At 35.6% G+C, this 20,759-nt stretch overlaps 1 protein-coding gene across 1 annotated transcript in view; it reads left to right on the top strand.

Annotated features, from left to right (window-relative positions):
- The window catches only part of PTPRQ (protein tyrosine phosphatase receptor type Q), a 99,376-nt gene extending 80,378 nt beyond the window's left edge, over positions 1-18,998 (top strand). Inside the window, exons 36-45 of the mRNA XM_066550705.1 lie at positions 1,823-1,849; positions 2,504-2,585; positions 6,893-6,983; positions 8,375-8,451; positions 10,795-10,929; positions 11,046-11,171; positions 13,343-13,491; positions 15,310-15,445; positions 18,551-18,674; positions 18,961-18,998. Coding sequence (XP_066406802.1) covers positions 1,823-1,849; positions 2,504-2,585; positions 6,893-6,983; positions 8,375-8,451; positions 10,795-10,929; positions 11,046-11,171; positions 13,343-13,491; positions 15,310-15,445; positions 18,551-18,674; positions 18,961-18,998 — 985 coding nt within the window. The remainder of the gene's footprint in view (positions 1-1,822; positions 1,850-2,503; positions 2,586-6,892; positions 6,984-8,374; positions 8,452-10,794; positions 10,930-11,045; positions 11,172-13,342; positions 13,492-15,309; positions 15,446-18,550; positions 18,675-18,960) is intronic.
- Positions 18,999-20,759: the final 1,761 nt, after the last annotated feature.

The raw sequence follows: 20,759 nt of genomic DNA, 5'->3' as shown, positions 1-20,759 counted from the left end.
CTTATACTGTTGGGTCCATGTACCTTCAGCCCTGAAACACTGAATTACCTACCTGGATTGATTATGCACAGCACAGAAATAATTTTAATTTCCTAATGACCAAACTGCATTTTCTTACTGCAAATTATGTGCAGTAAGCCCCTCATTGTTAAAAATGTGAGAGGAGAGTATTTGAAAAATTACTGGAATGTCAACTGGGACATGACTTTTTTCTGTTGTTCTGTGCTGAAGATAGGTGAATTCAAAGGAAAAAGAAGTTGAACTTGCCTTCAAAGTCCGCTTATAATTTTGACCTCCCCAAAAGAGCCTATAAATGCTTCTGTTCTAGTCAAAGACAAATATTTATTTGTGTGCAGTACTTTGGTACAGCTATTGAAAGTCCTTATTTTTGTTCAGAAACTTTAGTTCTATAATGTTGCCAATATTACTAGAAGGTAGTTTCATCTGCCACATAATGCAAACAACTTATGTGATACAATGAGCCCAAACTACATGTCTAAACATTCTGAATAAATAGAGTGGCATGCTTTCTTATCTTATTGCCTTCTTTTTCACTCTAAAGCTGTCCTTCAGTTGTCCTTCTTAGTAAACACCTTTACTTCTGTGAATACTTTTAACTCCAGTGAGACTGATCTAGTGAGGCTTTCATAGCCAATTTGCTTTGTTTCAGGATAACTGCTCTAAAAAAGAATGTACCACAAAGGCATTCTTCATTGCTTTGAAATTAACTTCCCTGATGCTTAATAATAAATTATTCAACAACTGTATTAATCTCATTTTATTATCTCAAATAAAATTTAAATAATTAAGAATAATTTCATGAACTATTTTTAAAGCAATTTTTCTTTTTCTACTAAAATTATGGCAGCAATACAGCAGACTTTGTATTATAGAACATTTTTGTAATACTTTCTGTAAGGATGTATATTTGGAGGAACAGACACATAAAAGGGGTAGTCAGAGTTTTTTGAAGGAGCAGGTTATCTTTAAAACTGAATTATTACAAACTTTTTTACTTGGTCCTTTAAACAAGCTTTCTGAGTCTGAATGCTCAAAATTTGGTTTCTAAATCCATTCAGAGGCAATTTTGACCAAGTTTCAAGGCCATCTGAAAGTCCTCTGAGTATAGATGCTCATGCTCTATCTTCATGAAAGAAGAAGATAGATCTCTCTGTGCTGTGAGATCAAGTTAAAGATTTAATATGTATCACAGTTTTTGAAATTGACATCTATAGAAGCAGCCATGAACATGTGAAAAATGAAGATAAAACAGGACACTAATTTTTGAAATCTTTAGAAAACAACCACAGCTGCAGCTTCTGTAGAGGCACACCAGTATCATGACTCATCTGTGACTCATTTTAGATATCTGCTTCAAATGAGATGAAATTACACCTATTTCTCTTCATTGATTATAAAAGAAATTTAGAGTGACTGAGAAATAGGCGTCTGTGTTCAGTCAGATTGATCCTACCCTGATGCTCTGAAATGGCCCTTAGGAGAATGACATTGGGTCAAAAATGCAAAATGAAGCATGTCAATGTGTATGCAGTGGTGTGCAGCAAGTATGGGTTTCTCGGGGCCATATGAGCCCCGAGCACTGTAAGTGATCTAAAGAAAATGACAGAAACTGTAACTACGTAATTCATATCTGCTGATACCAGAGATAAAAACTAATAAAGACAATCACCCAAGGTATCTGAATTTGAATCCATAAGGGAAACCAATCTTTAGGTACATGGCATTTAGTCTAGAACCTATTAAAATGCACAACATTGGTTAACTCTCAGCTTGCTACATTTAACAAAGATCTCTATTTCAGGTTGCTTAGTTATAGAAAGTCCATCAAGTAAGTTTACTAAAGATTTTTATGTTATGTGTTCATCGGTGAGTCTCAATGTGTGGTTCCTTCCTCAATGTTAGAAAAAAGCTCCAAGCTGCGTATAAATCATAAAAGCATGACTAATTGCATGGTAACTGGAGAAATGCTTTCTCTCTCTCTGGGGTGAAGCCTGCATGTCTGTGTTTTAGCTTGGGAAGTAATACAGGGTTATTTAAACTCCTCAGGATTTAAAAACCATGTCATTATGAGAATGAGGTCACTGCAATATTTTATATGTCTAAAACCTTGCAATGTGTAAAATGTTTTCTGTCTGACAAAGTATTATGTACCTTAGAATGCAATAATAAATTTACAAATTTACTTTAATGTCAAAACCTTGCTTGAAATGCTGTTACCTATAAAAACAATCACAGCCGACAGTACTGTTAACATTAGCAAAATTAAAAATGTGAGGGGGAGCAACAAGGGGATAAAATGTTTCACTTTTAAGTGATTGAAAAGAAATCAAATAAGCATGCTGTAAGCAATTTATAATTTTCTGTCTATAAGTATCGTTTTCCATTGAACTGGAAAATATTGTTTATTAATAAACTACAGTTATATAACAAGAATGAGAAAGATATTCCCTATGGGTTTCTAATTCTTCTTCTTTACTTTCAGGCCAATAAGCAAGAAATCCTTTCTACAACACGTTGAAGAGCTTTGCACAAACAATAACCTAAAGTTTCAGGAAGAATTTTCGGTATGTTGCTAGCAGTTGTCACAACATCGCAAGACCTTCAGTTGTTTCATGTGTCACATTTCATGTCCATTTTAAGCAGGCAAAGCCATGAAGGACTCTGGCCTTGATAATCAATACCCAATTACCAGGTTGATTGTTTAGAAAGTAACAGTACACTGATTTGGATTCTGCAGCCTATACTACAACCGGGTCAGAATTATTCACCTTAGTGTCAGCCAAAGATGATCTTCTTTAGTCTCCAACATTTCAAGACCACCATATTTATGTTTTTACATATCTAGTGTTGCTTATGTAGGTTACCTAAGAACAAGTTATTTAGAGTTTTCTAACATATACACAGATATATTTGACTGCTATAAATATGTTTGTTTTCCTGAGTGGTGATAACTCCAAAAGGAGTTAATATTCATTCTGTAAAATTTTCAGGCCCCAGTCATACTGCCATGAAACTCAGGATTGTTTTTCTTTCATAGATTTTGATGCAGGAAGTCAAAGGTTTGTACATGGTACTTTGGATTTTGTTCCTCTGCAAGTAATAGGGCATATTTCTTATGCTCTTGAGAATAGCTTCCAAATGAATAACCTCCATTTCTTTACATGAGCAGATGAACACAGCAAGCCTGTCTTTCTGAAAGGGGCCTCATTCTCAAAATATACATTACAGATAATATAATACATGTATAGTTCCAAATTTAAATCTCAAAGTTTTCACTATTTTCATTAAGTAATATTTTAGGGCTATCATATTTTTTCTCTTGTTATTTCAGAATCTTTATCATCATTATCTTTCTTAACACATTATTTGCCCAAAAAAATTTTTCAGTGTCCAGTGACTTTATTATTTTGGATTTATAAATTTACCATGAATAATTTACCAGTTGGATTAACAAAAATGAAGACTTAACAATTGGCTTTTCGTTTGCTAGATTATAATATTTCAGTTTCCAAGGAAACACTAACAAAAGTGTATAAATATTAATGGTATTTCCTACAGGTTTTTTTGTTATGCTCATTAGGTAAAATTGGTCTGGATTTAATGATAAAAAGCACCATAAAATTCTCAGAGCAATAAAGTAGAAGTGTTATTTCACTTGACCAAAAAATTATTGTAGTTACATTATGCATGACTGAACAGATGAAAAGTTTTAATATCAGTAACACTTCACATATTAACAGTCATTACTAGAAAGTCTCTAATATTACTTTCTTTAGGTGCAACCCACATTGGCTAAGCCTTACTGCATTGTAACAGCTTAAATCTTAAACAATAGTGTTTTATCAAACCACAATCTGCAATCTGCTTAAAATTTAGAGAAATACAAGAAGCTGAGGTCTCCTTCAAATAATTTATATAGTCAACCTATAATAGACAGTTTTATGTCATTTAATTTTTCAGTCTTTTTACTGTCTGACCTTCAGCTGCCATGTTTCAGAGTGTAGTGATATCTTCCTAGATGACTTCCTAGGTGTCCAAGGGCAGGCAGAATTTGAAGGTATGTTCGGTCCCTCGAAATGCGTCTATGTTTTTTGTAGCACATGTTCTAACTGATAAACAATCGGATTGGCAGCACACTTGAAATTATATTGGTAATGACAATGCTCAGGAACAAGGAGTGCATGCAATAAACAAGCAGACCTTATGATCTGCGTTGTTTTTATCCACATGCATAATTCTACTTTTACATAAATGACTTGACTTGAGGGTCCTGCAATATGTGTAGGAAAGGTTAGCTAAGATATAAACCCTTGAACATGATGTAAACTCATATCTGAAGCACATAACTTAAGTGGTGAAACTGGAACAAGTTTCCTGTGGAAGCTGTGAATGCCCTATCCCTAGAAGTGGCCAAGCCCAGGTTAGAGGGGGCTTTCAGCAATCAGATCTGGTGGAAGGTTGTGCATGGCAACAAGGGGTTGGACTAGATTATGTTCATGTCCCTTGCAACTCAAATTGATCTATGGTTCTATGAACAGCATAGTGCTGAGCTTGCTTGGGCTCTCTGTCTGTCTTTGGATGAGTAAATTCAAGATTACTGGGAACAGAATAGGAGAATATGATAATTTACACTAATAAACTGCTAGTATATTCCCTGTGTTGGATTTGGACTGTTCCACTTAACAGTCTTCTGGACAATTCCAAGATATGCTTTGGTAGACTAGGGATAATTTACAATGGGCAGTTTATGGACAACAAATATGGTTTGGAGTTTTCCAGCATAAATGTGAGTCTTACTATTTCACTTACTCTTGTAATCCCTGGACATTCCCAGTTTCATTTAATTTGCCTGACTGACCAAACTTCAGTGCCAGGACATCTTCAGGGGCCAATCTTGGTTCAATCTTGGTAAACAGGACCTGTGTGTAAATGTGATGAGAAGAGAATCTGGACTTCAGAATGGACCTGGATCCATTTATTTTCTGAAAAGACAAGTTTAAAGAAACCATATGGAGCCAAAGTAACTAATGATGGGCGTCACCTCATCACTATTCAAACTTGCAGCTACTTCCAGCTTTCCAGCTGATTCCTGTGTCTCTCAAGTACATTTGAGAACTTATGCTTGTCTAGTAACTGGCAAATTACTGAAACAGAAATACTCGTATTCTGCTCATGAGTAAAAAAACTGAAGTCCTTCAAAGAGTCACCAGTGTCACAAATGTACTACAGTAAACAAAATGCAAATGTTTTATTTCAAAGTTTTATGAGTTTGCAAAGAAACATGGTTTCTGTGACAAGTTGTTACTGAGTCTGGGAACCCAAATACTCTTCCCCTAAATATGAAAATAATAGATAAGACTGAAATCCCTACTAATGCAGAGAATTGGTATGAGGCTTTTGAGCATTTGTTTGGTTATAGAAGGATCCTTATGAAAATAACAAGATCTACTTCTCTATTTCCCCTCTACTACAAAGTGCTGTATAATGGTGCTACTTCTACAGTAATTAACTGGCAACCTAAAACTCTGAGGAGGGAGGCAAATGAGGGAAGTTAAAGTTCACGTGACATGGGATTCCATGGCCCAAAGCACTATTCAAAATAAGCATTTTGTGTATGTCCTTCCTTCATGAAAATATTCAATGACAGAAGCTTTGTGGGAGAGTTTCAGCTTTCTGAATGAGAGGAATTTTAACATCTCCACCTTTGACTGTGTTTTACATACCAGGATGACAAAATATTTGAATTAATAATGAAAGAAAAGGACTGAAATAAAACAATCCTGGTTTTCCATTTTTCATTACTTCTCTTATTTATTTGCTAGGAGATTCCCATTAAATTTTATTCATAAAAGACAGACTGTCTCAAATACCTTGGCAAAAGGGCATAATTAATACTGAGCCTCATAGTAAGACTATCTGCCCAACTTTTGGAAGTAGCCCATGCAGACTGGAACTGCTAATATTAAAAGACAAATTTGAAGGGATTTCAGCAAAATTTTGTATTGCTCTCATTCAAAGCAAAAAGTAGACCTCTTAATTTATACCTTAGATAGATAGATAGATAGATAGATAGATAGATAGATAGATAGATAGATAGATAGATATAAAAAACAGACTTGTGAATAACATTTCTCAAACAAAGAAAAATTATATTGAAATTAACAATGTATTTAGAATTCTGGATTTTCTGTATCTTCTATTCTCTTAACACCAAAGTCATCACTTTAACACATTTTCTCCACTAACAAGTTCTGAAATTGTCGCCACTCTTTTAATCAATTTTGTAAATGATACCTGTTAATGCACACAAACATCCCCATCAAATAAGTTCCTCAGCATGAATGATTTATCCATCTCTGTCCTCCAGTAATAGAACAAATGGCCAGTTATGAAGCTGCAGTACAACCCAAAATAGCTCTTCCCACCCCTTTCACAAACAGTCCCAAGAATGATAATTAATTGCCAGTTGTCTCAACTTAATTGAATTCTCATCAGTTCTCATGCTGTACCACAGACACTCCCAAACTACAGGAGTCAGGAAAAGGCATTATTCAACTGAGTCAGTAGGGCATGGTAACCAAGCATGTGACTTCATGAAAAAAATCAGAAAACTACAAAAGGTGATAGACTGACTTTATCCAGGCTTTTAAAGGTGAAAGTTCATGTAAGCTTAATTGTTCAAGTTGACAGCATTGTCTGCAGTGCTGCATCAGCTGGGGTTGACAGTGAGGCGGGAAGCTCTGTAATGCTTCCAGCTGTACTTAGAAATGCACTGTTGCAAAACTGTGGAGTTTTTCTACTTACTGGATGATTGTGCCATATTTTAAAGTCAAGTGGAAAAGTTTTCCAACAAACATTTATTCCTTTGCAGGAACTTCCCAAGTTTCTTGAAGACCTTGCTTCAACAGATGCTGATCTGCCTTGGAACAGGTCTAAGAATCGTTTCCCAAACATAAAGCCATGTATGTGTGTTTACTGACCAACTCCTCCATTTTGCTCTTTACTTTCAATAGTGTAACAGATATTTGGAATGCAAGTGTATTTTTGTTTGATCTGTCTTTGAAATAGCAGTACAATCAAGTCCACATTATGAAATCATTTTCTGTCAAGTAATCCGTCTTTACTTTGCGGGTTTTTTTAAAGACAGTTTTATTTGCAAGTAGCTTTCAACTTGCTCTCACAAGCTTTAATATGCAGGTGCAAGAAACTGTAGCCTCAATAGTTTCTTGGCTTTGTAATTCAAGCCATGTAGCAAACTCTTTAAAATTCTTCCTCATTGGTTTTTTCCCCGCTTTAGTAAGAAGTAATTTTTTAAACATATAAAATCCACATGTTTGTGCATTCAGCTACCTCAGGAGTCTGGATATGCTTTCTTGTGGATATGTGTACATGTGCTACAAAGGTTCCACAGAAGATCAGAGTGACTGTATGATAACTTATAAGCCCAGGCTAGATATTATCACAGGAGACAGGAGTCTGTCTCTCTATACTCAACACTGCTTCATTTTTCAGTTAATCAGACAAGAAATGTCATTATTATTTTAGGCATTAGCTGTGATGTGAGATGGAGTGCATAGCATTCCTTGGTTAATAATGCTACATTCTGGGCTATTTACTTTTCAGAGCAGCTGTTCCTGCTATCTGCTGCCTTGTTCAAGACATATTCTAAGTCACAGTCACTAAAAATTTATCTTCATGACAGACAATAAGGCATAAACAGATATGTTTCATAAATATTTAACTTTGTATTCTAATGTTCTTTACTAAGTTGAAGACCAAACACCAAAATTCTGGTGTTACACACATGATATGTTTCTTGGATTTTGTAATTTCTGCGTATATGCTGTGGAACCAAATCAGAAACCCTAAACATTTTACTTTTTTCTTTTTTTTTAATAATGACTTAACCTTATGTTTAAAAACCCCCAAAACTATATAAAAGTGCCAGAATCTGTCTCAGTGACCTGGGCAGCAAGTAAATGGAAAAAACTCTCAGATCCCTGACCCTTGCCTCTTATTCACACAAAAGTTGTGTGTGCTAGGACAGCATGGGTTGGAGTACACAGGCTCCTTTTAGGTACAGAATCCTCCCATACATTCATCAAATTGGAGGTTTTGGCTCATTCAGCACTTAAATTAAAAAATTATCTACAGCATGTCTGGAACATTAAAGAAAGACCATACAGTAATGGAAAAATGTTGAATTACCTTTGTAATTTGTGTTCTACTCCATCAAATATTGTTACTGCTAATAAAAGTATTTTTGATTTCTTAGCACTCCAGGAACACTTTTTATATGTTTTATGGTTTTTGAACCAATCTTTTAGTTAACTAGACTTTACTTCCATGATAGATAATAACAACAGAGTAAAGCTGATGCCTGATGCTGGTATTCCTGGATCTGACTACATTAATGCCAGCTATGTGTCTGTAAGTAGAAAGTCTCTCACATTTTTACTGTATTTGTTTTCTGGTAGAAGAGTAAAAAAATAACTTGCAACAAAAACAGGATTCTAGTTTTTCTTTCATTCACTACAGCCATGACATTGTTCAAGTGACTCCCATGGCACTAAAAATTGCAAGTTAAAAAAATATATATCCCATTTTCATTGCTGAGCAATGATTTCCAAAAATAATCAAAACTGTGTCCAGCAAGTTTCTTTTTATAAATTATTTCATACCATTTTCACAGAAGGCAACAGTGGAACTCCCACTGAGGTAAATTGTTTAGATAGGTGTTATTTGGTGTCTTGATTCAACAGTTAAAGTTGTTGTATATGAATAGGACAATGCAAAGATAACGGAACTGAAAACTTTCATAGAAATGGCTAAAAGTTTTGGCATGCTCCTTATTATTTTGTGACAGTTATGATGGAGGAAAATGAAAGTAGGCTTCTTGAAGAAGAAAGTAATACTATATTTTTCATCCTCATCTTTCTTCACAGACTTCCCCATTTTCTTATTGTGTGCTCAGTAAATTCTTCATCTATATTTTAATCTCATTTTTGTCCTGTTGAAGCTCAAAGTTATGCATCAAATCTCTTCTAGCAGTGGCTGGTGATCTCATATGAGGTCAAGACTTGATTTACATTAAAGACTTTTCAAACATGTAGCAAGACATGCAGGGTGTAGTCAAAACAGACAGCACAAAGGAAAGTGGAAAAGGTTATTTGCAGGTAACTAAGAGACATTACAGAGAATAAACAGTGGAGCTAAGATCTTTCTTTGAGCAAACAGTATTTATTCCCACTATGTCTTTGTTCTGAGAGTTAGCAGATAGGAAGAACCATGCCACTTGATGCTGGGACAGCTAGTCTTGACCCTTTCTGCCGCTGACAGGCCAAGCCTTAGGCAGGGAGTACTAACAGCAACTTCCAAAAAGCTGCAGCAAAAGCCAGCTACAGAGTGCTCCCTGCTGAGATTTTGCTTGTGTGCATACATTTTGGATGACCATTCATCAGTGAATAGACAATTCCAATGTTATGGTTTCTCAAGGCTAAAGTTTCGCCCTTTATATGCTCTCACTTTCCATGTTTGTCGATGTATAAATACATAAATGCATATAGCTGTAAACATGCAATATGTATGTGTATTTACATACCTAATTACCTGGGCCTGTTTACATATGCATGCTTCTCCTCTCCGTAAAGAGAGGAAAAGAGAAGTCTTGCACTTAGTTTTAACAAATGGGAACTCTGCTGCTAGTTGACTTTCATTGGTTAAACAAAGTCGGTAACTGAACTGTGAGCTTTGCATCCCTGAATTACAGTTTCTCACCTCACTCCTAAACTAAGGAGGATTAACATAGTTTCCCACTGCCACCTGTTCTTTATATTATAGATAGAGTAAGTAACAGGCAGCTGTGAATTATAGGGCTATAATTCCAACAAGAAGCTTTGGTGGTGCTATAAACCACTGTGTCAGTTGTTTTGAGCAATAAGCAGAACACTGTGATATTATAAACTGCTGGTTCTACAGCATAAATTTATTGCTATTATTGCTATTGTTGTTATTTTAGACTTTCTGTAGTACATAATAGTTCCTGTAGGTGTACTTCTTTTCTATGAGCAACCAGATCCATGTCAAACCATGCACTCAGAGCATCTATAGATTTTTTTCAATAAACTTCCTTCTTCCTAAGTTTTACACCAGTTTATGAATTAACCAAAGAGCAAAAGCCAACGCTAAAATAAAAGTCAACACCTTCAGTAGGTTTCTTGCAAACCTTTAATTGAAGATCATTTATTTCAATGAGCTTCACCTCGAGGTTATAGCAGATCCCAGACAATCACCAAAGGTCATTAGTGTGTGTATTACTTGCACTGGCTCTCAGACTGCTCCTTAGTTGTTTCCCTGGCCCCACAATTAGCACTATTTGATTCTCCTTTGTTGGCCACCTCTTGATTTAGCTCTTGGTGGCCTCTAGCTGGATCTGCAGTAAGTATAATATGAAGGCTTAGATACTTTTAAAAGGGAATTGATGACCTGATGTCCCTGTAATATCTCTGCTAGATGCATTTCTATTACCATGGCACTTCCCACACTATAGTAGAGTATTGGTTGATAACTAGACTACCAAGAAACACCATTTCTCTTTTAGCTTTCCAAGGCAGCCTGCCATACAGTGACTATTGAGGCATATGCCAATTCGCTTGGTAGGTCTGACAAGATTTTAGCCTTAGGCATGGCAGATTCAGGCACAACTATGAGTCACATACAAACTCTTTTGTTTCCTTGCCAACCATTATGTATTAAACATTTTCTCTTTCTTAGGGCTATTTATGTCCAAACGAGTTTATTGCAACTCAGGGACCATTACCAGGAACAGTGGGTGATTTCTGGAGAATGGTGTGGGAGACAAGAGCTAAAACACTTGTGATGCTCACACAGTGTTTTGAAAAAGGACGTGTAAGTTACCAGTGAACCAATTAAAAGCATTTTATATAATTGGAAATTCTGTATGTAGTTTCTGTCAAGATTATAACATGATAATTGTTAATTACTTAGTAATCATCTCTCTGCAGATAAGATGTCATCAGTACTGGCCAGAAGATAATAAACCAGTGACTGTGTTTGGGGATATAGTGATTACTAAATTGATGGAAGATATTCAAATAGACTGGACCATCAGAGACCTAAAAATTGAAAGGGTAAGCCAGTGCTGGAAGTTGATAGAAAAAAAATTCATCCAACACCTGAAAGAACATCAGATATGCTACGTCCCACTCAACCTCTTCTTCAATATTCTTCTTTTAATCTTTTAGTGCATATGCATTGTACTGCCTGTCCTGTATTTTATTTTCATTCATGTTTTATTTCCTGAGAATTTTTGTCACAAAGAGCTCAGATATTTGTCCAATATGCTATGAAGAGCCTATTAAGGTTACTGAACTTCTGATCTGGTGGGAGGTGAAGTTTCTACTTGGACACATTGGTGTCTGTTCTAGAAAGGAGTAATCTTAAATATTTTGAGATCAGACAAATCCCTTTGAATGTATCCCTCTCAGATTAAAGGGCAAGATTCTCTGGTGCAGCTGTTTTGCATTGTACCACCAGCCATTGGCCTCCACCCCCAGGAGATTCACCCAATATGAATGAGAATCATCAGTATTACTCCTACTCTTTGTGCTGGGAAGGAGAAGCAGGGGTACAGCAGAGATCTTCACCTTTGTCATGACCCACAACTACATTTTCCACATGTTGGAAAAATTTATAACCCAGCATTAACTTGGAACAGCAGGTGGGCTCAAAAAACAATCTGGGAATAAAGACCCAAAATTAAGTCAGTTTTCTTCTGCACACCCAAAATTGATCTGTGTTGAAAGTAGTGCAGCAAGATCCTAGGACCTGAATTTGGCTGTGCTAATGCAGGCATTACCATCCTGTGGCATATGCTTGTGACAAAGGGCACACAGCAGGTGGGGGCTGGTCTAGCAGTCACCCCATAGGGATATGCTGTGCACATAGTACAGAGAAACTGAACATTTAAAAATGACTGAGAAAAGATAAACCTTTTTTTCTGCTAAAAATAGAACATAAAGAAGCAAGACTGGAAGAAGGACTATTTAGAATAAAAATGAATTCCAGTGAAATGCCAAGTCACTTGTGTTAATGAGGGTGAGGCTGAAAAGAAGATAATCTGAATTGACTGGGTGATCCATTTACTGTAGCTGAACTACCCTGCACAAGACGCTATGCCCTTTATAAGCAGGTCATTAAATTTGCTGTATTGCTGGTTTTAAGATTGTACGTCCTTTCACAAATGAGTGAATGCTTGATGATCTTCCAGTGAAGATAAAAAGCATATGTGAAGAAAATAACTCAAAATCATTGCCATTGTAAATTCTCTTGCATTTTTATGCTGATCAGTTTAAAAATAATAGTTCAACTGCAAAGTAGTTGCTACACATAATTGTTCACCACTATTCCGTATTTCTTACAATATGAAAGAAGCAAGTGCTTGGTTGAAAAGCAATTTGAAAAAATAGAAACTGGTTCATTACACAACAGTTGATTAAACTGTGGTACTCCTTGCTGCAGGATATTGTGAAGGCTAAAAACTTACAGGGATTAAAAAAAAATCTATATAAATTAGTGGAAGAAAATATTGATGAGTACTATTAAATTCCCATTTACTGTCTCTCACTGAGGCAGTTCACAAGTCACAAACTATGAAAAATGGAAAGGATACTCTAAGGAACTCCAGCTACATTGTTGTCATGTTTTATAATGCTCCCTAACATTTTTTCTTGACTACTGTTGGAAAGAGCATATTGATATAGGCAGGCCTTTGGCATGATCCCATTCTTTCATTTTTTACATCCTTCAAAAGTAATCTGGGTATTAGATCATAACCTCTTTTTTGAGCTTACTGTTGCTGCTGCTCTGATTGACAGAGCATGAAAGAAAATATATCTGTGTTCACCCAGTGTATGTGTGTTTGCCTTTACCACATTGGATCAGTCTTAGAGTGGTTGCTTTTTCCTGAACAAATTTGTCATCCCAGCTCACTAAATTTCTAAATGAGCCATAGAAACTTCAACCTGCAATCTAAAAATTATTGATATAATGACTAAAGTCAAATGAAGAGTCACTACTGAAAACACTAACATTTCCTGAAAGATGAACTTGATGCCATCCCTCAAAAAATGTGCCAGAAGTTCTGTGCACAGCAAATCATCCCTTCGTGCCAGTAATCTTATAAATATTAGGTGATTCTAACTTTATTTTTTATGTAAAAATACTGAGAAGGTTACATGTACCTTACTGACCCTTCTGTAGCATTTCTTCAGTAAAAACTGCATTATTATGTATTTTTCAGCATGGAGACTGCATGATGGTGCGGCAGTGTAACTTCACTTCTTGGCCAGAACATGGAGTCCCCGAAACTACTGCACCAATTATCCATTTTGTAAAACTCATCCGTGCAAGTCGAGCGCACGATAACACACCGATGGTGGTGCACTGCAGGTAAGTATATTCACCAAATCATCGTTTGGTAGATTTGAATCTCAAGTGCATAGTGATGCACAGGGAAGTTGCCAGGAGAACATCCATGGAGGCTGAGTGCACACTAATGATTCTAGGATGGACAGAGGTGAATGTTTCTCTAGCAGTCCTTCTTACTCCTTTCTAGAAGGTAAAACACCAATGTCTATTCTGCCATTTATGGAAATCCATTGACGTGATGTCAGGGAAATAATTGCTCCAAAAATTACCATAAAGTACTGCTGGATTTTTCTCCATTTTTCTCTTTAATCATAAGAAGAGGAATAGCAAATGACATGTATTGGTTTAAATTACTTCTATTATAATTAGAGCTCCTCTCAAGAAGCAAGTATTAAAAAAATATTTTAAATGTATATGTCACATATCATAAGGAAGAAACTCTTTGAAGCCACAGAGAACGACAAATAGAAATAAGGGTTTGAATGGGCCAGATTTCAAACTTGGATGCCTGTAAACAATTAAAACCTATATTTAGGATCTTAAATAAATGGTCTGGTGGTTAAAGGTGTTCAGCTGTCATAGTTTCCACTGGTTTCATTAACACCCTTAAACCTCTGTTTCACAGAGTAAGTGTGTGGGGAGGCCTAAGTCTTAAGGAAACCAGTGAGTGTGATCTGCATTTTGTGCAGGTCAGTGTTCCCACTGAATGTGTGGGCATGCTCCATAAAACAGATCTGAACTCATAGGTCTGCTACTGAGTCTTTACCCCATTCTCACTTGGTGTGAGTCTGGAAATAAGTGGAAAGAAAAGATGGCTTTGATGCTACAAATCTTTTCCACTTTATCACGTATGGGAGTTATTATTATTTGTCCTCAGCATCCTATGGGTGCCACCCACAAAGGGTAGTAAAGCCTTGTTTAATATTGCTGTCTTTGATGAACATTTCCCTCTACTGCAAGGGCCAGAGAGACTATGACAGGGGAGAACAACACAGTCTTCATGTTTTCAGGACACTTATATTCTGTGGGGACTCTTTGCCAGGAACCCTATATTCTTTTCAGAAGGGAGATATGTAAAGGGGCCAGCATGGTCCTGATACTCCACTTGTGCTCAAATTCCTGATGGTTATAAAGCATTACTGCGTATTCTCATATCCTGAAAACTCATTCTTTACTTTTTGCTCATTAGATATTGCAAACTCAAGAATTCTGCTACACATCTTGTGATTATCTGCAGTAATATACCCTGCATTTATTACACCAATTGCAGAGAAGTCTGATAGTAATTTGGAAATAATCCTATTCATTATAAGACCTTGAAATAAAACACTACGTACCAGCACGTCTTGTACACTCATCCTCCTTTTAAAAGCATTTTCTTTTAAATTTTTTTGCTAGATCCCATGTTATTTTGTCTCAAATACCAAAAGTATTACAGAATCCCAGTGTGATTTCACAAAATCTTGTGTTGTGATTTTTTTTTCTCTCACTTAATGAGCTCTAAAAAACTCACAGAAAAGCTATAAGATCTTTTTTTTTTTCCACTCAAACAGGTTTGGGCCATATGAACATATAAATGAGTAATATCTCATTTATCTGATGAAAATGAGAAATCAAAAATTATGAAAATGTGAAATCAAAATTAGAAAATGGCTCAAATCCAGATTTCACTTGATCCAATTCACAAAGAAATTCACAAGATGTAAATACCGAAAAAAATATTTAGGTTTTGTTTGAAGTTTTTCTTCTCGCAATAAACAATTTATCCAGAATATTCTAAGAAAATGCTGAAAGCATTAACATAAAAGCTTTATTTTATCTTGTTTATCATGCTTGCAGTGCTGGTGTTGGAAGAACAGGTGTTTACATTGCACTTGACCATTTAACCCAACATGTAAATGACCATGATTTTGTGGATATCTACGGACTTGTAGCTGAGCTAAGAAGTGAAAGGATGTGTATGGTACAAAACCTGGTAAGACTTATCCATTCTGTTTTCCTGTTGTTGAAACATTGGTCATCTCTTCACATGATCTACAAAACAAGACTATAAAGCTAATAACAATCTGCTGTATAATACATTTTCTACCAAATCCTGCTTTTATTTATTTTAAGCACTGTGAAAGTATAATGTCTGTATCTACCTAAGTGCACTTAGCCAGCAAAGTCTTGACAGATGCTGAAAAGAGTGCTATTTATTTTTAAACCTAAATAATAATTTCTCACTCTCTACTTAATTTGACTTAATTTACTTCTCTAGTGTATTTTTTTTGTGTATGCATATGTGGCCTAGTCCACCAAACTTTAAAATATTCATTTACCATTGAACTCATTATTGATTCCTTGATTCTTTTTCAATCGCTTCAAATAAAATAGTACATATGAATGGATTGAATCACAGATTTCAAATTGTTCAAAATCAGTGGTGGGTTTTGGGTCTAGAAAAGGTTTCTAGCAGACTTATTTTGTATAGACAGTAGTCAGTGAAGGAAGTCAGGAAGATTCCCTTCTGCTGTATCTGGAATTCTGAGTATATGTAAAGAAATAATATTAGAATTTAAAGCTGATCCTAAATGCCCAGTGGAACAGAAAGCAGCTTTGTTTGGATAAGGCTTCTGGCATAAGTCCTGGCCAGGTATAACCCAGGCCAGCCTGAAGCCTTAGAGTCTACAGCATGACTTACTAACTTCTCAGTATGGATGAGTAATTTCAGGATGAACTTCCACATGGCTGATGGATTTAAATTGATTTTAATATAAGGAGACTTGCTCCATTTGGAATGAAATTCTGGTATTCCAAATCACATCAGAGTATGTAAAAAGTGAGTCAGAATACACAAAGCAGTTAATACTTCTTCAGAAGATTTTATGGGATATTCTGGTGATATTCTGACATGATGTATCTTGTAAGGTGCAGTCTGGATACCGTGTGCTCTAAATTTTCCCTTTTGAAGTTTTGATGCAACTAAACAATTGCCCGTGCTTTCTTGTGATGATGCATTCTGAGAATACTTTTTGGTTCTTGTTTTACTTTTTTAACTAGAAGTAGAATCATCTAGAAATAAATCAAAGGCTGGAGGGCACTTTAATGGGAGCACTCACAAAATAAAATGTTGAAACAGTGATACATTCAATAATATCATTTTATGTTTTTAAAACATGCATCATTTTTCTGTATCTCTTAATTTGAATGTTTTGGCAGGGGCTAGGAAAAGGTGTGCCAAAATGCAGTATAAGATGATGGTGTCAGAGTTCAGATTTTCTAACAAATCAAGTATCCATCTGTATGCTAGCTGCAAAATTCTGAGATAGCCTGTTCTCTGTCCAGGTCATTTCTAGCTCATATTTGCAAGACTACAAAAGTCAGATCAGCAACAGAACTTGCCCAAAGGGAATCAATCTTGTAAAGTTTTATGGTGGATTCAAAAGTCAAGCTGTTTGAGAGTTCTCTTATAAAACACTGTTGAGTTGCCTATTAATCAGATTTTATGTGATCAGAAGATATAAAAGAGAGGAGCAATTCCTTCCCAGAACTCAGTATAGAAATCCCTCAGTCAAACTGTCTGTAAGATCTATGAGTAAGATAAATAAAAGCTGATTGCTCTTGGACCTGTATTTTGCTTGTTTATAGCTTCAAAATAATATTCCTTTTGCTAACAAAGTCACAATATGTTACTGTAACCAATGGATGAGAATAGTTACGACTGTCATTCTTTCTAACTGAGAAAATATCTACTTAGACATAAATAGCCTAGGTAGCCTGCTTCACTCTCCCCTGGCAAACCCAGAAAGATTTTCATTGCTACATCATCATCAGAAGTTGCTGTATGACTGCAAGAGATTACAGAGCTTTCAGAGGCTGCATTCTGAACTGGAATAACCAATCCACTGACATTTAAGACCTTCATTCTAGAAATCCATGTTTGTTCAGAAGACATATCAAAGTTTATCTTCTTGCCAAGTACAAGGGCTGGTTTGAAGTAATGTCATGCATTTATTTCACTGAGAAAGTTATTGAAAGGTGTAATGGTGCTGCATGCTTCAGAGGACCTGTGAAAATCTGTTTTAATTACCCACAGTTCTGGAGCTGTGGCAGTAACTCTTATCTATATAAGCAAATTTCTCTCATACATCTGAGACGCTTGAATTGCAAATTCATGGCTGTTCTGAAACAAAATAGCAATTATTGAGCCAAAAGTTACATAAATATATTTACCTGTGCAAAAGTCAAGAGTATGATTTTGGTGCAGATATTCCAAATCCATCTCTACAAGGTCCTGGGCAAAATGTTTTAGCTGACCCAGCTTGAGCAGTGGGTAGTTGCACCAGGTGGTCCCAAGAGGTCTCTTCCAATCTGAATGTACCTGGCTTATTTTCTGCATCTACATATACAATACTTCTCCTATATGAATATATGCTTAATCCATTTATTATATTTCTATCTGTTTTCATTCCTTTATTTCATTCTTACATTGCCTTCCTTTATTTTCTTCTTTTCAGACTTTATGTCCTTGAAAGTTAGTTGCCCACTCTTTGTGTTGTCATATGTTAAAAATGAGGCTACAGCTCAGGAAGTATCACTCAAAATACTGGTTAATTTGCTCCTAGCAGTGCTGCAATCTCCTAGAACATATAGGTTTAGATTTACTTGAACTTCTGCATTTCAGTGCACCCTGCTGGTTTTCTCTATGGTAGAAAGAGGAAAATTTTCTTATCTAGATATTACATTCATGTGATTCAGTTTCTTCAGCCTGCATCTCGTGGCAAAATGTCTTTTCATAGAATAAACATTCACAGAAAATTGTAGAGTACCCTGTTAGTCTCATCAATGGTTACTCTAATTTCATATATCTTACTGTTCATAAGGATTAATATGTTTTGGCAAATTTAAAGCATTATGTTTCATAATAATTGAAATCAGATCAGGCATATCCAATATGGTCATCAAAGTACTGAGATTGCTGAGTTAAACTGCAGTTACTTCGAGATTTTCTAGGTGTTATAGAAAAAGTTAAAAGACTTTTTGGTATTACAGGTAGATTTTTCTTCTAATCAAGCATCTTTAAATTCACATCTTGCAGGCACAATATATATTTTTACATCAATGTGTATTGGATCTGTTGACAACCAAGGGAAGTGGTCAGCCCTTATGTTTTGTAAATTATTCAGCACTGCAAAAGATGGACTCTCTGGATGCCATGGAAGGTAAGGAGATACAGACTGTGTCCAAATTATTTTTTCACAGCAGGTGCAATGACTTTTCCAGACTAAGAAGCAGCAAAAAAGTCCTTTGACATGCATTTTTTACTTTAAAAGTATAAATACCTAGCCTTTTGCTGCTTTTTATTCCCCCTCACAATAATGGTCATTGCTCAAGCTTTCCCCACTTTTTTCCATGCAAGATTTTTAAATTCAGTGAAAAACAATTATCTCCATAAGTTACTATTTGTTTACAAGGTAGGCTAATTTAATATATCTCTTTCTTCTGCAGGTGATGTGGAGCTTGAATGGGAAGAAACAACCATGTAAATACTAGGAGTAAATATTACAGAAAAGGAGATTTTGAAAATCAAAGTAATATTTTTCTAAGCACAGGGGCCAAAGCGAATTCCCCTATTTTTTGATTAAAGGAAACACAGATGATTGAGACATCTTTTCTTCTATCAATGTGCCTTCATAAATAAGTTAAAGTATTTTATTCAGAACACTGAGCAATAATGGTTTGGAGTACTTTTGCACAGACTGCATTTCTGGTGTTATATAAATAGTGCATTCAGTATGTATTTAAAGTGTATTTTAACACATTCCTGTTTTCTAAACTACCTTTGTAAAAGAAAAATGAGCCAAATAGGATGTAAAAAATTAATATTTCCATTGAAGCTACTTTGGTGTGAATTTGCTGTGTTCTGTGTGTTTTGGTTTTAAGTAAAAGCTAAGGTTTCTTTACTCATTCTTGACAGATTGGCTTCAGTGTCGTGAGTTCTTGCAGATGAATTCCAAGACCATCACAATGATCTTTACCTAACTGTATGTTCTTGTGTTTTGAATATTTTTTTTACAAGTGGTAGTACATCAGCTCATGATCCTGAACAGCTGAAGAGTCACCTTCTGACATGGGGAGGATTATTCAGCTTTTACACAGCACACAGTAGCTCTTCAGGGACACTTGGGGCTATTTAAACTATTTTATAATAAGCAGGTTGGGGTTTTTTAAATACATAATGATGATTGCATATGTTCTGTGCAGAAAAAAAAGTGTTTTACATTCCTGATACTTTTCCAGCAGACAAAACAAGGTAAAACTATAAATCTATTATCTGTTATAATGAATGCTAGATTGACTTATGTAATAGAATGCTTGGAATTCATTCACCTTTCTTGAATATAACACTATTCAACATTTTGAAAGGTTGCTCAAAATTTAATATCAATGTATTTTATAACACAGTTGCCAAGTAAAAATGTTTTTGCAACTTTCTGAGATTTGGGAAATCACTGCAGACACTGAAAATTATGGGAGCTAACATCTAGAGATTTAATAAGAGAAAACATCTTCCACTCCCAATGATGATGATATGACCATTATTGTTATTATTGTAAATAGATCTGAAACAGGAATGAGAGAAGCAGGAAGCTTGTATCTGAGAAGAAAAGCAAAAGTTAGTAGATTAGGAAGACTAGAGAGATAATGAAACTGTGTGCCCATGTTTTACATGGAAGTGGCAGTATTCAATTGATATTAGGGTGGAAGGGTTGATTGCTATGTTTTTCTCAGGCAAAGATCTGTATCATCATTCTGAATAACAATGAAACTATGACCTTAATATGAGATACAAAACATAACAGCAAAGAGACTTTGGAACTGCCATCTTGTATTGTGTTTAGACAGAAGAAATCAAAGCTGTCTTGTAGAGGCATCAAGCTCAGGGAAGTCAGACAAAACTCTTTAGAGCCCTAAAATATGTATGTGAGGGGCTGTTCTTGTGTGCACACACTCTGAGCAGAATAGCCAGTGAACAAAAATTTCCATTTCTTCACTGTAGCTTCCCGACAGAAAATGCTATGCAGAAGGTAATGTGGTATTTTCTCAGAAGTAAACAACGGTGTTTTTAGAAACTGGCAAGGATGGTACAGTGAAGACCCTTTGTAATTTTGCAGAAAATGCCAAATACCTAAAATGAAAATCAAAAGACAGCATTTAAGGAGGTAGAAGTGGTCTGCAGAGATATTTGGGCAATCTGTCTTTTAGGAAGATCAACGGTATTGTAAACATCACCTGTCAGGCTAAAA

The sequence above is a fragment of the Molothrus aeneus genome, chromosome 5 (assembly GCF_037042795.1).
Source record: "Molothrus aeneus isolate 106 chromosome 5, BPBGC_Maene_1.0, whole genome shotgun sequence".
Taxonomy (NCBI): domain Eukaryota; kingdom Metazoa; phylum Chordata; class Aves; order Passeriformes; family Icteridae; genus Molothrus; species Molothrus aeneus.
The sequence above is the reverse complement of the archived record's forward strand: the minus strand, read 5'-3'. Positions and strand labels throughout refer to the sequence as shown.